Raw genomic sequence first — 16,734 nt, forward strand, 5'->3', positions numbered from 1 at the left:
TGCGCGATTCTCCAATAATCATGAAACATGCAAAATAGATGAAATAACATAAGTATTATCTCTAAATATGAAAAGATATCAATGAATAACAGTAAATTATGATATAAAATAGTGATGCAAAATGGACGTATCATGGATCCTGGTCCATTCTTTTACATCTGAAATACAATCTATCGCAATCATTGTTCTCTAGTGTTCTTTGCAAACAAACATCATTCTCCGGACCATACGTTTAATCCTTTGTTTACTAAGCAAGCCTGTGAGATTGACAACATCACCGTTAAGTTGGGGCAAAGTATTTTGATTGTGTTGTGCAGGTTCCACGTTGGCGCCGGAATCCCGGTGTTGCGCCGCACTACACTCCTCCACCAACAACCTTCACGTGGCCTTCATCTCCTACTTGGTTCGATAACCTTGGTTTCTTTCCGAGGGAAAACTTGCTCGTCGTGCGCATCACACCTTCCTCTTGGGGTTCCCAACGGACGTGTGCATCACGCGCCATCGGCGGCGACCGTTGATGCCTATGTCACGAACGAGCAGCAGGGCTAGGAGGCGGAGCGTCGGGAGCGCTAGGAGGCGCGGCGGTTGCGGGAGACGCGGCGGGAGGCGGTGCGGCGGAGGCCGGGGAGGTGGAGCGGCGGCAGCAGGAGGAGGCGGAGCGACCGGAGTTCCCGGAGGCGCGGCGGCGGCGAGAGGAGCTGAGCCGGCGCCGGTGGGAGGCGCGCCAACGGAAGGGCCGGGAGGAGCTTGCGCCGCGGCGGTTGCGGCGGGGAGGAGACGCGGCGTCGGGATGAATTCCGCGAGCGGCGGCGTTTGGTGGAGATGCAGCTCCGCCTACGGAGGCGAGGAGTTGGATCACCGTCGGCGGCGGGAGGACCTGGAGCGGCGAGCTGCGTCAGGAGGCGGTGGCCGCGGATAGAGCTGCCTACTTGACGTTCGTGGCGGAGAGAGCAGGAGATCATCGACGGAGGAGCAGCGAAGAAAGGAGGGGAGAGAGCACCGAAGAGAACGATGGGCGATCGTCCACCTTCATAGAGCCAGATGGCCAGTAGGTAGTATGCTAGAGATGAAGCAGGTTTCATATGTCATCCGGGGTCGAGGAGTGAATAATGTTTACTCGGATTTACCCGAAAATATTATTCATTCCTCGAACCTCGAATGACATTAAAATGAAACTCAAGTAAAAATATTTAGTTTTTTATAAAAAAATCTATCGAGCCGCCGGTTTGGAGACACCGGTGTGAGAACAACTCACTAAATAGAGGATGCGATGCTAGGTGTCCGCTATACGAAGGTACCGGGACTATTTGGGGGACCTGGGAGGGAGGTAGTAGTTGATGGTGATGCTGCTAAATTGATGTTGCTAACCCGGTTGGGTAGTGCGGCGCCCACAGAGAAGAGAAGAGAGGGAGTATGGTGAGCACACGGCGTACGCCAGGTAGAGATGTGGCCGGCTGGGGTAGGTGGGTCAAACTCCCCAACCATACTAACCGAGAATGACCGGTGGGCCCGTCCAAAACCTCCCACACCTCAGCACCACACCTACCCCAACCCAATCAATTCTCCTTCTCTTCCTCCCTCCTACTCTCTGCTCCGAGAGATCCAAACCACTCTCTTCTTCCCCTACCTCCCTCTCTGCTCTTCTTCGGAGACAAGAAGATGTCGTCGTCGTCGTCCAAGGTGTTCACCCTCGAGGAGGTCGCCAAGCACAGCTCCAAGGACGACTGCTGGCTCGTCATCGGCGGCAAGGTCCCTCCTTTCTCTTTCTCTTTCTCTTTCTCTTCCTTCCTCCCCTGCTCAGCGAGATCCGGAGCCTCCCTCGCTTTCGCTTTCGCTTTCGCTTTCTTGGGAATCTCCGCCAGGCGGATCGCGTGCTGTGCGGATCAATTAACACTTGCGTCCTACGACCTTCGCCATAAGAATTGTCTGTATCACAATTGCTCCTGATCTGGGCTTCTCTTTTCAACTGTATAAATCCATTAGGAATTTCGGTTCGCGCTTGTCTACTCCATGGATTTTAGATCCAGGGAGCTCTCTCCGGGTGCAGTTCTGGCCTTTCCATGTCAATTTCTTTTTGTTTCTTATTATTATATATATAAACCTCAATTGCCGGTCAACTGCACAGTATGTCATCACAAAGATATTAGGAAATATGTATATAGTATATGCTGCAGTGAGATGAGAATCTTATAATTCCCAGCACTTAATTCTGCTAGCGTCGTCTTCATCTCTGTACCCGCTGGTTAGAGGCACCGAACGCCTGTCCTTGTTTACTCGCGAGATATTATTGGAACAACTGAAGCGCTCCTAGTTCAGTTTAGTAGCTGGAACCGGCGATGCGGTCCAGTTTTCTTCACGAGATATCATGCAACATAATGCACTTCCTTTTTATTTATTTGTTTTTATTGGGTTATTACACAGCGCGCTGACCTGTTTCATCCTCACTTTTCTGTTGACATGAATTATTACCCTGCTTTGTTCATATAGTAGTGAATGTTTGATTGACAACCACGCGATTACATCCTGTTCAGTGTTTCTGCTGCACTAATAGTACCGTTTGGTACTATGTCATCTTCCTGGGGCCAGCTTTTGCTTTTCCATCCAGAGAAGATGTTGACGCGGCCACAATGTTTGCTAAGATAATTCCGAAAGCCAGTCTTAGCGTGCAGTTATTGTGTTGATGTTCTCTTGCAAATTACATACACGTTCAAGTTGAAAATGTCTATTTCAGTTTCCACAGAACCCAAACTCACTCAAGAATTTTGTTGCTCTATAGGTGTACAATGTGACCAAGTTCCTCGATGACCACCCTGGAGGCGACGACGTCCTGCTCTCCTCAACTGGTACTTGCCTTTCCCCATGATTCTTTGGTAAACAAGGGTATGCCATTTCAGCTTACAAAGCCCCATTCGAATTGCAGCCAAGGATGCGACCGACGACTTTGAGGACGTAGGGCACAGCACGACCGCACGGGCGATGATGGATGAGTACTACGTTGGCGAGATCGATGCGACCACGATACCCACTAAGGTGAAGTACACGCCTCCCAAGCAGCCGCACTATAACCAGGACAAGACCCCTGAGTTCGTCATCAAGATCCTCCAGTTCCTGGTCCCCCTCGCCATACTCGGCCTGGCTGTTGCCGTACGGATCTACACCAAGTCGGAGTCTGCCTAGAATTGTTTATCAGTCTTTACTATGGATATTCTACACCGAGTCGGAATCTGCTTAGTACTGTTATATCAACAATCAGTCTGTCGAAAGATGGTGAACTGAATAAGTTTAGTGGGGATTGCATGCATATTTTGTACCATCGTGGAAATTTGGGAACTGGTTCAAAGACATCCACTGGTAATTAGTGACTTGAAACTGATAGATATCTGGGTATATTTTCCCATCTTGCTGATGATTGTTATTCTTATTTGATGTGATTCGTCTAATTTTGGTACTGTATATGTTTCTTTTGCTGGATGTTGTCACGCTAAATGATGTGTCCATGCTAAAATGTGTAGTATTATTTTGGCAATAGCAAGCTACATCTTTCACAGAAGCAAAAAAAGCAGCACCCCAACAATTCACGGATTTACATTGGCAGCCATAGCTCAGAAGTGTGACACTTTTCATAGAGTGTTGGGGGGATGACCCCCGGTATGCCAAAGGCATGCCAAACCGGATGGTATGAGCCATCAAGATACCGGTTTAATGTTTATACAGGAACCTGAGGTTAAGTGTTTAGCTAAGTGGAGTTAAGCCGGTATCCCCAAGAGGGGTATACCGGAACCCGGTAAGGAAGATACCGGAAAGGAGAGCCTGTCGGCAGGACCGGTCAAAGATTCTCTCCAGAGCTAGAAGACAAAGATGAGCTAAGCAAAGTAACTTTTGACGAAGGGCTGACGATAAAGAGAAGGGTGACGGTCAAAGAAGCCGAGGATGTCGGCGCCTCGATTAAAGAGGACTCCGGTGTCATCTATGATTAAAGTAGCTTTGTAAAGTAGTTTGTCTAGTCAAAGATGCCATTAGGGTTTCTTCCAGTATAAGCCACCCTCTCCCCTATATAAGGAGAGGGGGCAGCCCTTCTTCGAGCGAGGCAGCAAGTAGCACGTAGCGAGACCAAAGAGAGATCTGTGTACCGAGAAACTTGTAACCATGTTGAGATCAATGAAGCTAGCGATCTAGTAAAGGGTTCTTCCTCTTGTCTCTCTTCTTGCATACCGGCCCTTGGTTGTGTTCTTGAGGAAAGCATCCGGAAGTTCTTCCCATCTAATCGCAAACCCTCCCCGAATCCTCATACGTCCATTCGGCCCCAACTTAAGCCATCCTATGGCATCCGCTCGTTCACCACGGCGACGGCTGGCGCCCACCGTGGGGCATGAAGTGGCGCATGCCGGAGTTCACATTCGGGCGGGCCTCCTCGAGTTCGCCGGTGAGCGGACGGTGTCTGCGCTGGTGCAGAACTTCTACTCCATCGATTTCATCAACGACAACGTGGGCTGCTTCGCCAACGGCGGCATCTTCCCCAAGAACGGCCGCATCATCGAGTTCGGCAGCCACCGCATCTACTTCGGCACCGTCCCCGTGCGCCGGCGCCTCTCGCCGGTGCTCGGTGGCACCGGACCCGCCAAGATGGCTCCGTGCTGGTCGCGCGCCCGGCAGCCGTCGAGGTAATGATGACCGGTGTGGCCGGTGCAGGAAAGGAGGTGGAGGCCGAAGGTGCCGGTCGCGCGGTTTCGACCCGTGCGGCTAAGCCACCGCCGGAGCGCGACGCAGCGCAGCGGGAGCATCATCCGCGCCACCGGCAACGCCTCTCCAAACGGCGATGAACGCGCTGGCAACCCCCATCGCGCAGAACATCGACCCGGCAGCGGCTCAAGCGGAGCTGGAGGCGCAGCGCCTGAGGATACTCGAGAGCGGCAAAGACGTTGTCAAGGCGCAGCGCGAGCTGAACCTAACCGTACGTGAGTATAACGCTGCCCATGGCTTTGCTTCTGTTAGCGCTCATGCCGCTAGGATACCGGAAAATCGGCTTAAGGCTCGCAATCTAGATCGAGATCTGCGTAAGGAGATTCTTACCGGCAAGAGTACCTCTGCATCTGTTAGCATTGTAGAGAAACCTAAGTACAAGCAGTCCGGATAAAACAATAAAAGCCGCCAAGGCTGCCGTAGATCCGTGTGATTCGCTTACCGGAGAGGCTCGGCAAAACAACAAGAGCGTGTCGAGAGCTGCTTGACGCCGTAGAGCAGCAGAACGCCGAGCAGCCTGGCTAGGCTGAACAAAGCAATAGCCTCGAAATCCGTGCGTTCAACAAAGAATGCCGAAGCAAGTCCCGTGGGCAGGCCTCGTCCCCCATCCGGACGTAAGAAAAGAAAAAGAAGTGAACGCACGGCAGATGATCGTGTATGATCCGGTCCTTGCCGGTAAACGTAAAGCCGGGCAACACGATGCCGGTAGAAAAAGCCAAGGGGCGCAGCGAGGCTACGCCAAAGAAGGCTATGCCGGAAACAAACATGCCGGTAAACAGGAAACCGGGCAAAACTATCCGGCCGCAAGGGCAGCGTATGATGAAGATGAGGAAGAAATGCCTCCACCAAGGTACCGGCAGGCAAGGGCCGCGGCACCGGAACGTTACGATGAAGCTGATTCTAACAGACCGGCAGCATACCGGAACCCTCTAGGAGAACGCTTGGGAGAAAGATACTTACCGGAACGGGATGCGAGGCACCGTCTGGATAGAGTATACTTGTCAGAAATGATCGAGGAGGAAGGTCCTCCAGGTCCAAAGTGCTTCGGCCCAAGAATCATGAGAGAAAAACCACCGAGCTCGCAACTTCACGTTGCCCCGTGACACAAAAACATACGATGGCACTACCAAGCCGGAAGATTGGCTCGCGGATTACGTGACCGCGGTATACGTCGCCGGAGGCGGAGGAACCGTAGCCGGAGGAGGAAACCGGCGCCGGGCCGTAAGGATCATACCGTCGTTTCCGGTTGGACCAAGCAAGAATCTGGCTAAACAACTTGCCGGCAGGAAGCATAAACGGCTGGCCGGATTTTGAGGAAGCTTTTGTGAGCAATTTCAGCAAGTACCTATCGTAGGCCAAACAGGCCGCAAGCAACTTGCTCCGTGTCCGCAGCCGCCCGAACGAAACAGCACCGGGATTATCCGGCCCGGTGGAATACCATAAGGAACTCTTGCGAAGGAATAATCGAGGCGCAGTGCCATTGCTTGGTTCAGCAGTGGGTGCAAAAGAGGTTCGCCGTTGTGGCAAAGGCTGCAGCGGAACATGCCGACAACGTTGGCAGAGATGATACGTGTGGCGGATAACTATGCGTTGGGAGACCCAACGCAGCCGGCACTGCAACCTGAACCGGAACAGCTACGCCAAGAGCAACACCGGGACAACCGGAACAACAAGAGAAGAGAAGATTTTCCGGATCGAAGGTACGGTCCGCAGCAAGTTGCCGCTGTGCAGGAGGACTCTGATGCCAGTGGCAGCCAGAGGCAGAGAACCGGATCGCAGCCATGGGCGGGTCCAAAGAAACAATGGGTGGAAAAGAAACCCTGGGTCCAGAAAAGAAACTGGCAAGAACCCGCAAAATACACCATGGAAGCGGCCATGGACCAACCTTGCCGGTGGCACACGCCGAATCCGGCACACCCGTCAAACCATCTGACGAAGGATTGTACCTGGACCAAATACTTGATGGAAAAAGGGACAGTAAAAGATGCCCAAGGGCGAGGAGGCAATGCAATGATGCCACCTCCGGACATGCCGCGGCAAGCAGCAGATGCCGCCACCACCGCCGCTTACCGGCCAAACGCTCTACCGGTGCAGCCAAACCGGCAAAGCAGTATCAAGCAAGTTAACCGGGTGGAACAAGATGGTAACCAGCTACCTCCACCGCCACCTTTAGGCCGGAATGTTTACGAAGACCCACATGTATGCTCGTGTTGTTTTTGTCACCGAGCCGACGGACGTGCAAAGCCTACATCGCCGCTCCATGGAAGTAAATGCCGTGATGCCGGCAGTGCCCAAGTACATGCAGTGGTCCAACCAGGAAATTACTTGGTCGATCAAGGATCACCCCAAGATTATGCCGAATCTGGGTGGATATGCTCTTGTTGTGGACCCAATCATGAAAGGGCCACAAACTCGAGTGAAGTTCAGCAAAGTGCTAATAGACAATGGCAGTAGCATCAACATCATGTACAAGCATACCATGCATACGCTGGGCATAACGTAAAACATGCTTCAGCCAACGCGCACAACCTTCCATGGAATCGTTCCGGGTTTGTCCCGCGCACCGGTTGGAAAGGTCCGGGTGGACGTGGCATTTGGAGGACGTGACAATTGCCGGGTGGAAAATCTAGAGTTTGAGGTGGTGGATCTAGACAGTCCCTACCATGCATTGCTGGGAAGACCGGCATTGGCAGCTTTCATGGCCTCAACCCATACGGCTTACCTCAAGATGAAGATGCCGGGACCTCGTGGACCACTAACTGTGGTGGGAAACTACAAAGTCTCGCTGGAACAAAGATTCCGCCGGATCGAACCTAGCGGAATCGCCGGTGATCGCGGAGGAAAAGAAAAGGATGCAAACAACTGTTGCGCCGGCTCGGCCCTCACAGCTGAGCTTAGCGGCAATGAGTGCAAGTCTCGAGCGCTCCGGCATTCAAGCCAACAAATGAAACGAAGGACATTGTGCCGGATCCGGCCTACCCGCACCGCACCGTTCGTATCGGTGCCGGCCTTGATCAAGCATAGGAAAGCGCGCTCGTCGCCTTCCTCCGTGAGAATCGGAATATCTTTGCCTCGGTCAACCGAAGACTTGGTAGGTGTTCCGAGGGAGCTGGCTGAGCACTCCTTAAACGTTCGCAAAGATGCCAAGCCGGTGCGACAACCTTTGCGCCGGTTCGCTGAAGATAGAAGAAAGATCATAGGAGAAGAGGTAACCAAACCGCTTGTTGCCAAATTCATTGTGGAGGTCACGCACACGTAATGGCCGGCCAACCCGGTGATGGTTGAAAAGAAAAAAGATGAGAACCCGGAGGCAAAAGCTCCGAAGGTGTGGCGCATGTGCATCGACTACACTAACCTCAACAAAGCTTGCCCAAGAGACCCTTTTCCTTTGCCACGAATCGATCAAGTGATTGATTCAACTCGCTGGGTGTGAGTTGTTGTCCTTCCCGGATGCCTATTCCGGCTTCCACCAGATTCCCTTGAAAAAGGAAGATCAAATAAAAACTGCGTTCATTACCCCGCACGGGGCTTATTGTTATATCACTATGCCTTTTGGTTTGCGCAACGCCGGTGCAACGTACCAGCGCTGTATGCAAAAATGCTTGTTTGATCAGATAGGAAAGAATGTGCAGGTGTATGTGGACGACATCGTGATAAAAACTAAGGTAAAAGATACCCTAATCGATGATCTCCGGCAAACATTTGATAACCTAAGGAGGTTCCGGATGAAACTCAATCCGGCAAAATGTACTTTCGGCGTCCCCTGCCGGCAAGCTGCTGGGTTTCCTTGTCTCGAGCCGAGGCATTGAAGTCAATCCGGTAAAGATCCGGCAATCGAAAGAATGACAATACCACAGGATTTGAAGGATATACAAAAGTTTACCGGAAGCTTAGCATCGCTGAGCCGGTTCATAAGCAGGTTGGGAGAGAAGGCCTTGCCGTTGTATGCCTTAATGAGAAAATCCGATAAGTTCGTCTGGACCCCTCAGGCAGATGCAGCGTTCAAAGAGCTGAAAACAATGTTAGCTACCGCGCCAATATTGGCTTCACCGTTGGAAAGAGAACCCATGTTGTTGTACATAGCAGCAACCAACCGGGTCGTAAGTGTTGTTGTGGTAGTAGAAAGAGAAGAGGAAGGAAAACCGTCCGTAGGCCGGTATATTACCCGAGCGAGGTGCTCTCCCTCTCAAAGCAAAACTACCCGCACTTCCAGAAAATGACTTATGGCGTGTTTATGGCCGCCACCAAGCTCAAGCACTACTTCGAGGAACATCCTATGAAGGTGGTGAGTGAAGCACCAATCTCTGACATCATGTGCAACAAAGACGCTAGCGGCCGGATTGCGAAATGGGCAATTCAGATATCACCCTACGTACCAGTGTACGAAAGGAGAGATGCCATAAAATCACAAGCTCTGGCTGATTTCCTTGTTGATTGGGCGGAGATGCAATACAAACCGCCGGATCAGAAGATAGAGTACTTGGAAAATGCACTTTGATGGATCCAAGCTCAAGGAGGGTCTGGGTGCCGGTGTGGTGCTTACTTCACCAAAAGGAGATCACCTCCGGTATGTTTTGCAAGTACATTTCAGGGCATCGAACAATGTCGCTGAATATGAGGCTTTGATCCATGGGCTTAAGGTCGCAAAAGAAATCGGTGCGCATCGGATCATTTGCTACGGAGATTCAGATCTTGTGGTACAGCAGTGTTCCGGAGATTGGGATGCAAAAGATGCCAACATGGCCTCGTACCGGTTTCACGTGCAAAAGATTGCCGGATTCTTCGAAGGTTGTGAGTTTCACCATATACCGCGTGCGGAAAATGAAGCCGCGGATGCTTTGTCCAAGATAGGCTCATCCCGACAAGAAATTCCTCCCGGGATAGCTCTCGCGCACCTGAGAGTACCATCAATCAAGCCAAGTCCTGAGTCGGAATCAATTTTTGTTCCGGAGTCACACATTGTGCCAATGGATATCGATGGAAGGAACCCGGGGACTGCTCCGGCGAACCCGGGGACTGCTCCGGCGAACCCGGAGACTGTTCCGGCAAGCTCGGGGACTACCGTGCCGGAAGAAATGATGCTGGTGGATAGCATGGAGATAGATGCACCCGTGTTTTTGGTTCGAGAGATACCATCTTGGGTTAAACCTATTAAGGAATTCTCGATCAACGGCACCTTGCCGGCCGACGAAAATGAATCAAGGAGGATACAGAGAAGGTCCAAAGCTTACACATTCATCAATGGTGAGGTGTACAAGAGAAGCGTTACCGGTGTCCTTCAAAGATGTGTGGAACCGGAGGAAGGGAAAGAAATGCTTGAGGAAATTCACCAAGGAGAATGTGGGCACCATGCCTCGTCAAGGGCGCCGGTGGCAAAAGTGTTCCGGCATGGGTTTTATTGGCCCACCGCTTTGGCGAACGCTGAGGATTTGGTAAGGAAATGCAACGGGTGCCAGAGGTACGCCAAGCAAAATCATACCCCAGCGTCCGGTTTAAAGACAATACCGCTGACATGGCCATTTGCCGTTTGGTGCCTGGACATGGTTGGCCCATTCAAGACTGCAAGGAGCAGCATGACTCACATCTTGGTCATGGTGGATAAGTTCACCAAATGGCTAGAAGTAAAACCTATCGCAAAGTGTGATGGGCATACAACTGTGAAATTCTTGAAGGATATCATCTTGCGGTATGGATACCCGCACAGCATCATCACTGACAATGGAACCAACTTTGCTCAAGGGGAGTTCAAAAGATTCTCGCGAGGATAAGAATATCCGGTTGGATTTGTGCTCGGTGGCACACCCGCAAGGCAATGGCCAGGTGGAAAGAATGAATGCCTTGGTATTATCCGGTATCAAACCCGGACTCATTGACGCAATGGAGAGAGCACCGGGGTGTTGGCTTGATGAGATACCATCGATGCTCGTGGAGCATAAGGACAACCCCAAACCGGTCTACCGGGTACACTCCCTTCTTCATGGTTTATGGGGCGAAGCGGTGATACCAACCGACATCATCCATGATTCACCAAGGGTACAGCTCTATACCGAGCAAGAGGTCAAAGAGGCCAGAGAAAATGACGTGGACTTGCTAGAAGAAGCAAGAGAGCTAGCGTTGGCAAGAACAGCCATTTATCAACAAAACCTAAGACGCTATCATGACCGGAAAGTCAATCCAAGAGTTTTCCGGGAAGGAGATCTTGTGCTTCGCCTAGTGCAGCGCACTGAAGGCCGGCATAAACTTTTGCCACCTTGGGAAGGTCCCTTCATTGTAAGCAAGGTGCTTCACAATGATGCATACTACCTGATTGATGCACAGGAGTGGAAAAAAGGAAAGGCGGACAAGTCCGGAGAGGAGAGCAAGCGTCCATGGAACGTAGCTCTGTTGCGTCCTTTCTACTCTTGAACTGGTGGCGTAAGAAGTTCCTTTTTTGTACCTTATATGCTATGAATAAAGATGTCGGAACCTTGAATGAATCTCGGGGACTACCCCAACTTAAGTTGCATGTAACTTGTCTATTTTTTTCAGTTTACCGATTGCTTATTGAATGCATTTTCTTTCCGGTTTAGTAATGTGCTAAATCCTACCGGAGTATTCGACTCTGCTGCTGTCCGAAAACCGGCTTCATGGCAAGCAAGATAAACCGGTAGGGGATAAGCACATGAACTGCGGAGAGGGAGAGCAGGAAAGAACAATCCGAAAAATTTAACTAACCCCGGCCAAACCGGTTTTTTGCAAAATTTCAAAGTTATTTCTAAATTCAAGAAGATGCCTGTTTGGTAAAAGAACCTTGTGCTCATATGCCAAAGAATGCCCAGAGAAGGTAGGCAGAGCCAAGGCAAAAGAACCAAGTATGCATCAAATTGGGTGCGGAGACAATTGAGAAATCTTTGCAGTGCAAGATAAAGGCAAAACCAAAGCGATGTGCTAAAACGAATTTAAGATAATTAACTACCGGCATAACTTACCGGCAGAAAATGTTGTACCACAGCCAAAAGCAGGTTTAAGTTTTACATCATAGACCCCGGCATTCCGGGGCAGAATTTAACGAACATTGTTTCAAAGATAAGCAGGACCAACAAACAGATAGCAGGCAAACACTTCAAGGAAAGTAATCACGCAGCAGGGGCTTCCGGAGGAGCAGCGCCGGCATCAGCGTCGTCCAGGACCTCGTCTTCGGCTTCATCCTCCTCCTCGGCCAGATAGTCCTCGACGCCAGGAGGGGGAGGGATGAAGTTGCGCATGTCGGCATACTCCGCGATGCGGTACGCGCGATCCTGCCGCTTCGCGGAGAGGATCGGGTCCAGATCGGTTTCTGCGTCTTCACGCACGCCGGTGAGGGCGTCCAGATCGAGCTCCGGGTACCAGGAACAGGCGACGCGAAGGGCGGAGTCAGCTCCAGCGCGGGCAGCAGAGCACTGCCACTCACGGATCCTCCGGCCAGCACCCTTGAGGCGATCGCTGATGAGGGAGAAGGTGTCCGGCACCTCCTCGCCAGGCCATAAAGTCCTGTATAGCTGGGTAGCTACATCGGGGATGTCCGAGAGATTGCGGTCTATGCAGCGCATATGGGACACCCGCGCGTTAAGCGCGACCAGATGGTCCTTGGGCGTCCATGGCACGGCAAGATCCGCTTGGCCTTTGTCCTTGCGCTGCGCGTCAACCTTCTTGACGGCGTACCTCTGCGAGTCCGGAAAGAGGCCTGTGTGAAGAAAGAAAAAGGTTAAGGAAGAGAATTTGGAAGAAAAAGAGACCGGAAGAAAAGAGTCCGAAGAACACGAGACGAAAGAAAAGAGTCCGGAAGAAAAAGAGACCGGAAGGAAAAAAGTTCGGAAGAAAAAGATAAGAGAACTTACGATAGGCGAGGGCGTCGGTCTGCAGGATCAACTGATCGCATTCCTTATGCTCCTCCTCCAGCCGCGCGGCTTTCTCCTCGGCAGCCTTCCGAGACTTGGCCGCCTCCTCCAGCTCAGCCAGCAACACCACGTTGGCGTTGCTGGCGTCCTCCGATGCCTCCTCCATCTTGGCCGCCGCGTCGGCTGCGGCGGCTTCGAAGGCCTTGGCATGGTCAAGCCCCGGCTGGATGAGCTGGGTCTTGAGCTCCCGGTGGCTGGTCCGGAGGGCGTCCAGCTCCTTCTTGTGCTGCTCGATGAGCTGGTCCTTCTCCCCGTAACCGGAAAAGAAAGTGTTAACAAGGTTATACTAGTAAAAATGGAAAAGAAACCAAGGAAAGAATCATACGTTGGGCGGTAGCCAGCTGCTCCTTGAGAGCATCAATGGAAGCTTCCGGAACCACTGTTAAGCAGAAGTTGTGGATGTTAGGAGGGAAAGGTTTCCGAAAAGAAAGATGCCGGCCAAACGAAAATTTACCTTGGCACTTGTCGTGTGCCTCAGCGAGCTCCCGATGCTCCCATAGCAGCTCCTCGAAGAGGGCCTTCCGAGCGTCAGCCGTGAGCTGTTCAAGGAAAAGAAGATTTTAAGTTAAGTTTTGCGCTAAGAACAAGGTTCTTAACCCGAAACTCGGGATCGGCGAGTGCCGGTTTTGCGTTAAGATTTTAAGTTAAGTTTTGCGCTAAGAACAAGGTTCTTAACCCGAAACTCGGGATCGGCAGGTGCCGGTTTTGCGTTAAGATTTTAAGTTAGGTTTTGCGCTAAGAACAAGGTTCTTAACCCGAAACTCGGGATCGGCAGTGCCGGTTTTGCGTTAAGATTTTAAGTTAAGTTTTGCGCTAAGAACAAGGTTCTTAACCCGAAACTCGGGGACTGGCAGTGCCGGTTTTGCGTTAAGATTTTAAGTTAAGTTTTGCGCTAAGAACAAGGTTCTTAACCCGAAACTCGGGGACTGGCAGTGCCGGTTTTGCGCGCTTCTAAGGTAAATTGTGTGTCAAGGAAAAGGTACTTAACCCGAAACTCGGGGACTGGCAGTGCCGGTTTCACGATAAATTTTTAAGTTAAGTTTTGTACTAAGAGCTGCGCTCTCACCACAAAACTCGGGGACTCGGGAAGATAGACAAGAGAGAAACCGGCATGAAACCAAAGAAAAGATAAGACCAAGCTGGAAACGAAGAAACCGGTAAGGATTGAGAAAACTTAGAAAAACGTACCATCAAGTTGTTCGTGGCATCATACCACGCGCTGTCGAGCTCTTTCACGGCATTGCGGAGCCGCATGAAGTGCTCCTCGGACGACCGATCCCCAGCCGGATCAGGAGCCGGTAGCCTATCCTTGCCCAAGCCGCGGGTCGCCGGACTTATGTCCGCGGCGTTCCACTTCTGGGCGTAGGGCAGAAGGTGCCCCAGATCTCGGCCTTGGCGCTTGAATTCTGTGATGCGGCCAAGGAGGCCGGTGGGCTTCATGGCGGCGTCTTTGGCGGCCTTGGAGACATGCAGCACCAAGGGCTGCTGGCCGCCGGAGGAAGCGCTGGAGGCCGTCGCCTTCCCCTTGATGAGCTTGGAGCTCTTGGGCGGCGCAGCGGCAGAAGTGGCCCCGAGGGCTTTGGCGCGAGGAGCACCTGGCGGCGGCATCAGGAGGGAGCGTGGAGACGGAGGAGCGCTGGGTGCATCACCCGTTTTGGAACCTTCCGGCGCGGAAGGTTCCGGCGCGGAGGTTGTTGTTTTTTCAAGGACGGGAGGAGCTGGAGGCTCCGCCCGCCCGGCAGTTGCTTCTTCACCGGCGCCGATGTTGCTGGCGCCGGTGTCTTGGGTTTCTGGAGGGAAGGAAGAATCCTCCTCCGTGCGGGGATCCGACGGTGAAGGGGCCGCACGCCCCGAATTTGTTGTGCCCCCCGAAAGGGAGGCAGAGATGTTGCCGGCACCAGGTGATGCCGGGCTTGAGCGAGGAGGAGGGGTTGAGGTCCTTGCGGATCCCTCAGAGCCCGATGGCCTTGGGCCAAGCTTGAGCGCAGGGCTGAGAAAAAGAAAGAAAAGACAGTTGGAAAAATGCAAACGGAAAAAGAACTTGGCGAAAAAGAGGCAAGCCGGAAAATGAGTAACTTACCCGGAAGAGGTTGGCATCGCTTTGCGCCCGTAGCGGCGCATGCCCACCTGCTTCTCCCCCAGGGGCTCGGTCCGGAAGCGCTTGGAGGGAGGGGCCTGGCTGCCACCGGCATCAGATGCCGGCTGTTTCTTCTTTTGGCCCTGGGCCATGAGTTTGTCCACAAACTCAGAGCCCGCCTCGGCACGCAGGGGCGGCACGTGCTCGTGGATCTATGGATAAGGTTTGGCTAAGAAGCAGTTCGCAGGAAAGCAATAGCGGACAGATAAAAGAAGCCGGAAGAGAAAATACCTCAAGCGTGACCAGGTCGTCGGCGGACCCGGTTGGCTTCGGCGGAGACCGGCCAAGGCGCGCTGCCGGGGTCTTGCCCATCTTCAAGTCTTTCCAGAAGACGTAAGGATCCGGGTCGAAGGAGTCGAGGGCGCGAGGCTGGCAAGGTCCACGTCGCTCTGCTTCGATGAGGGGGAAGCGGTCCTTGGCCTGAAACAGGAAAAAGCGAGATTAGCAAGAGCAGAAAGCTACCGGTCAGAGACAACTCCTGCCGCGTAATCCCTTACTTCCTGGGTCGGAGGATTGTCAGTGCAGAGGGGAAGGAGGCCCCATTCCCAATCAGAGGGCATGGCAGTTTGGCAAATCTGCTTAGCCTTGCGAACAACATCCCTTTTGCTAAGAGGACGGCCTGTGATCTTGGTAGGATCGCCTGGGCCATACATCTCGCTCATCCTATGTGCGCGGCGCTTTAGAGGAAGCACCCGGCGCGAAATGAAAGTGCGGATGATGTCATCCGAGCAGATCTTGGTCTCCTTCTTCAAGGAGGTCAAGAAGCGTACCACCCGGCTGGTTTCAGCATGATCCGACTTCGGGTTGTAGCTCCAGTTGGTCCTGCTGGGGGGCCCCGCCTCGAACGGAGGAAGATCGATGAGATCGGCGCGGCCAGTATTCTTCACGTAGAAGAAAGTCCCTTGCCACAGCCGGCAAGATTCGAGGCCGGAAAACTTAAAAAAGGGGCTCCCCTGACGGGAGCCGACAATGCAAGACCCGCACTGAACGGGGGCTTGGGTTTAGGAATATCTTTGCCCCGAACGGAGTTAATCCGAAGAGCAAAGAAGCGAGCAAACGTCTCACGAGTGGGACGAGTGCCGATATAGGCCTCCATGAAGGTGGCGTAGCAAGAGAGGTAGAAAATGGCGTTGCCAGGAAGGTGGTGAGGTTGGAGTTTGTAAAAGTCTAAAAAGGAGCGGAAAAAGGGAGAGGCAGGAAGGCCGAAGCCACGCTCAAAGTGAGCTAGAAAGACAACGTATTCGTCATCTTCAGGATCCGGTTCGATTTCGTCATCCGGAATCCGGCAAGAAACTCCTTCCGGAATCCGTCGAGACCGGTATAACCAGTCAATTTCGAATTGGGTGACACTGGAACCCATCCAGGCTCCGCGGGTAATTGGGGAAGGCTCCTCACCGGAAGATTGGCTGGAGCTGCTGGAGGTTGCGCTACCGGAAGCTTGGCTAAAGCTACCGGATTCTAGGGGGCCACCGGACTCTTGGAGGCTACCGGATTCCTGCTGATTGCCGGAATGGGTTTCCATCGGGTCAGAGGCCGTGGATTCACCGGGAGAGGGTCTACGGCGCTTGAGAGAAAGGGAAGAAGAAGATGCAGAGGTGGACTCCTCGCCAGACATTGCGAAGAGAAGCGAAAAAACACGAATCCCAGACTTGGACCCCGCGTGAAGATCTACGAGTAAGAAGAAAACCAAGGAAAAAGAGGAAATAAGAACACCAAACGCCCAAGATCTGGAAGGCAACCAGAGGACAAGTGAAGCAAGATTGGTACCTACCTTAAGCGGCGGAGTCGCTGAAGGAGTCGTTTGCTGGCGGCGGAGTGGACCTGCGGCCGCCGGAGAGCACCGTCGGCGGCGAGGCGGAGAAGCTCGCAAAGAAACGCGAGTGCGGCGGGCACGACAGGGTTGCTGCAGAAGATCTCCGCACGACGAAGTCCAACAGGGGA

At 52.6% G+C, this 16,734-nt stretch overlaps 1 protein-coding gene across 1 annotated transcript; it reads left to right on the forward strand.

Annotated features, from left to right (window-relative positions):
• Positions 1–1,574: 1,574 nt before the first annotated feature.
• LOC124662986 (cytochrome b5) lies at positions 1,575–3,426 on the forward strand. Its single transcript, XM_047200756.1, has 3 exons — positions 1,575–1,749; positions 2,777–2,843; positions 2,921–3,426. Exons 1-3 carry the CDS (start codon positions 1,660–1,662, stop codon positions 3,175–3,177), a joined length of 414 nt encoding a protein of 137 aa, XP_047056712.1. The 5' UTR covers positions 1,575–1,659; the 3' UTR covers positions 3,178–3,426.
• Positions 3,427–16,734: the final 13,308 nt, after the last annotated feature.

This window comes from Lolium rigidum, chromosome 6 (genome assembly GCF_022539505.1).
Source record: "Lolium rigidum isolate FL_2022 chromosome 6, APGP_CSIRO_Lrig_0.1, whole genome shotgun sequence".
Lineage (NCBI taxonomy): Eukaryota > Viridiplantae > Streptophyta > Magnoliopsida > Poales > Poaceae > Lolium > Lolium rigidum.

What these genes read in the sequence shown, in the direction of transcription:
- LOC124662986 (XM_047200756.1), top strand. Translation starts at nt 1,660, where the DNA reads ATGTCGTCGTCGTCGTCCAAGGTGTTCACCCTCGAGGAGGTCGCCAAG. An exon ending in GGCTCGTCATCGGCGGCAAG is followed by an intron (nt 1,750 to 2,776) that starts GTCCCTCCTTTC and finishes GTTGCTCTATAG; the next exon opens with GTGTACAATGTGACCAAGTT. An exon ending in CGTCCTGCTCTCCTCAACTG is followed by an intron (nt 2,844 to 2,920) that starts GTACTTGCCTTT and finishes TTCGAATTGCAG; the next exon opens with CCAAGGATGCGACCGACGAC.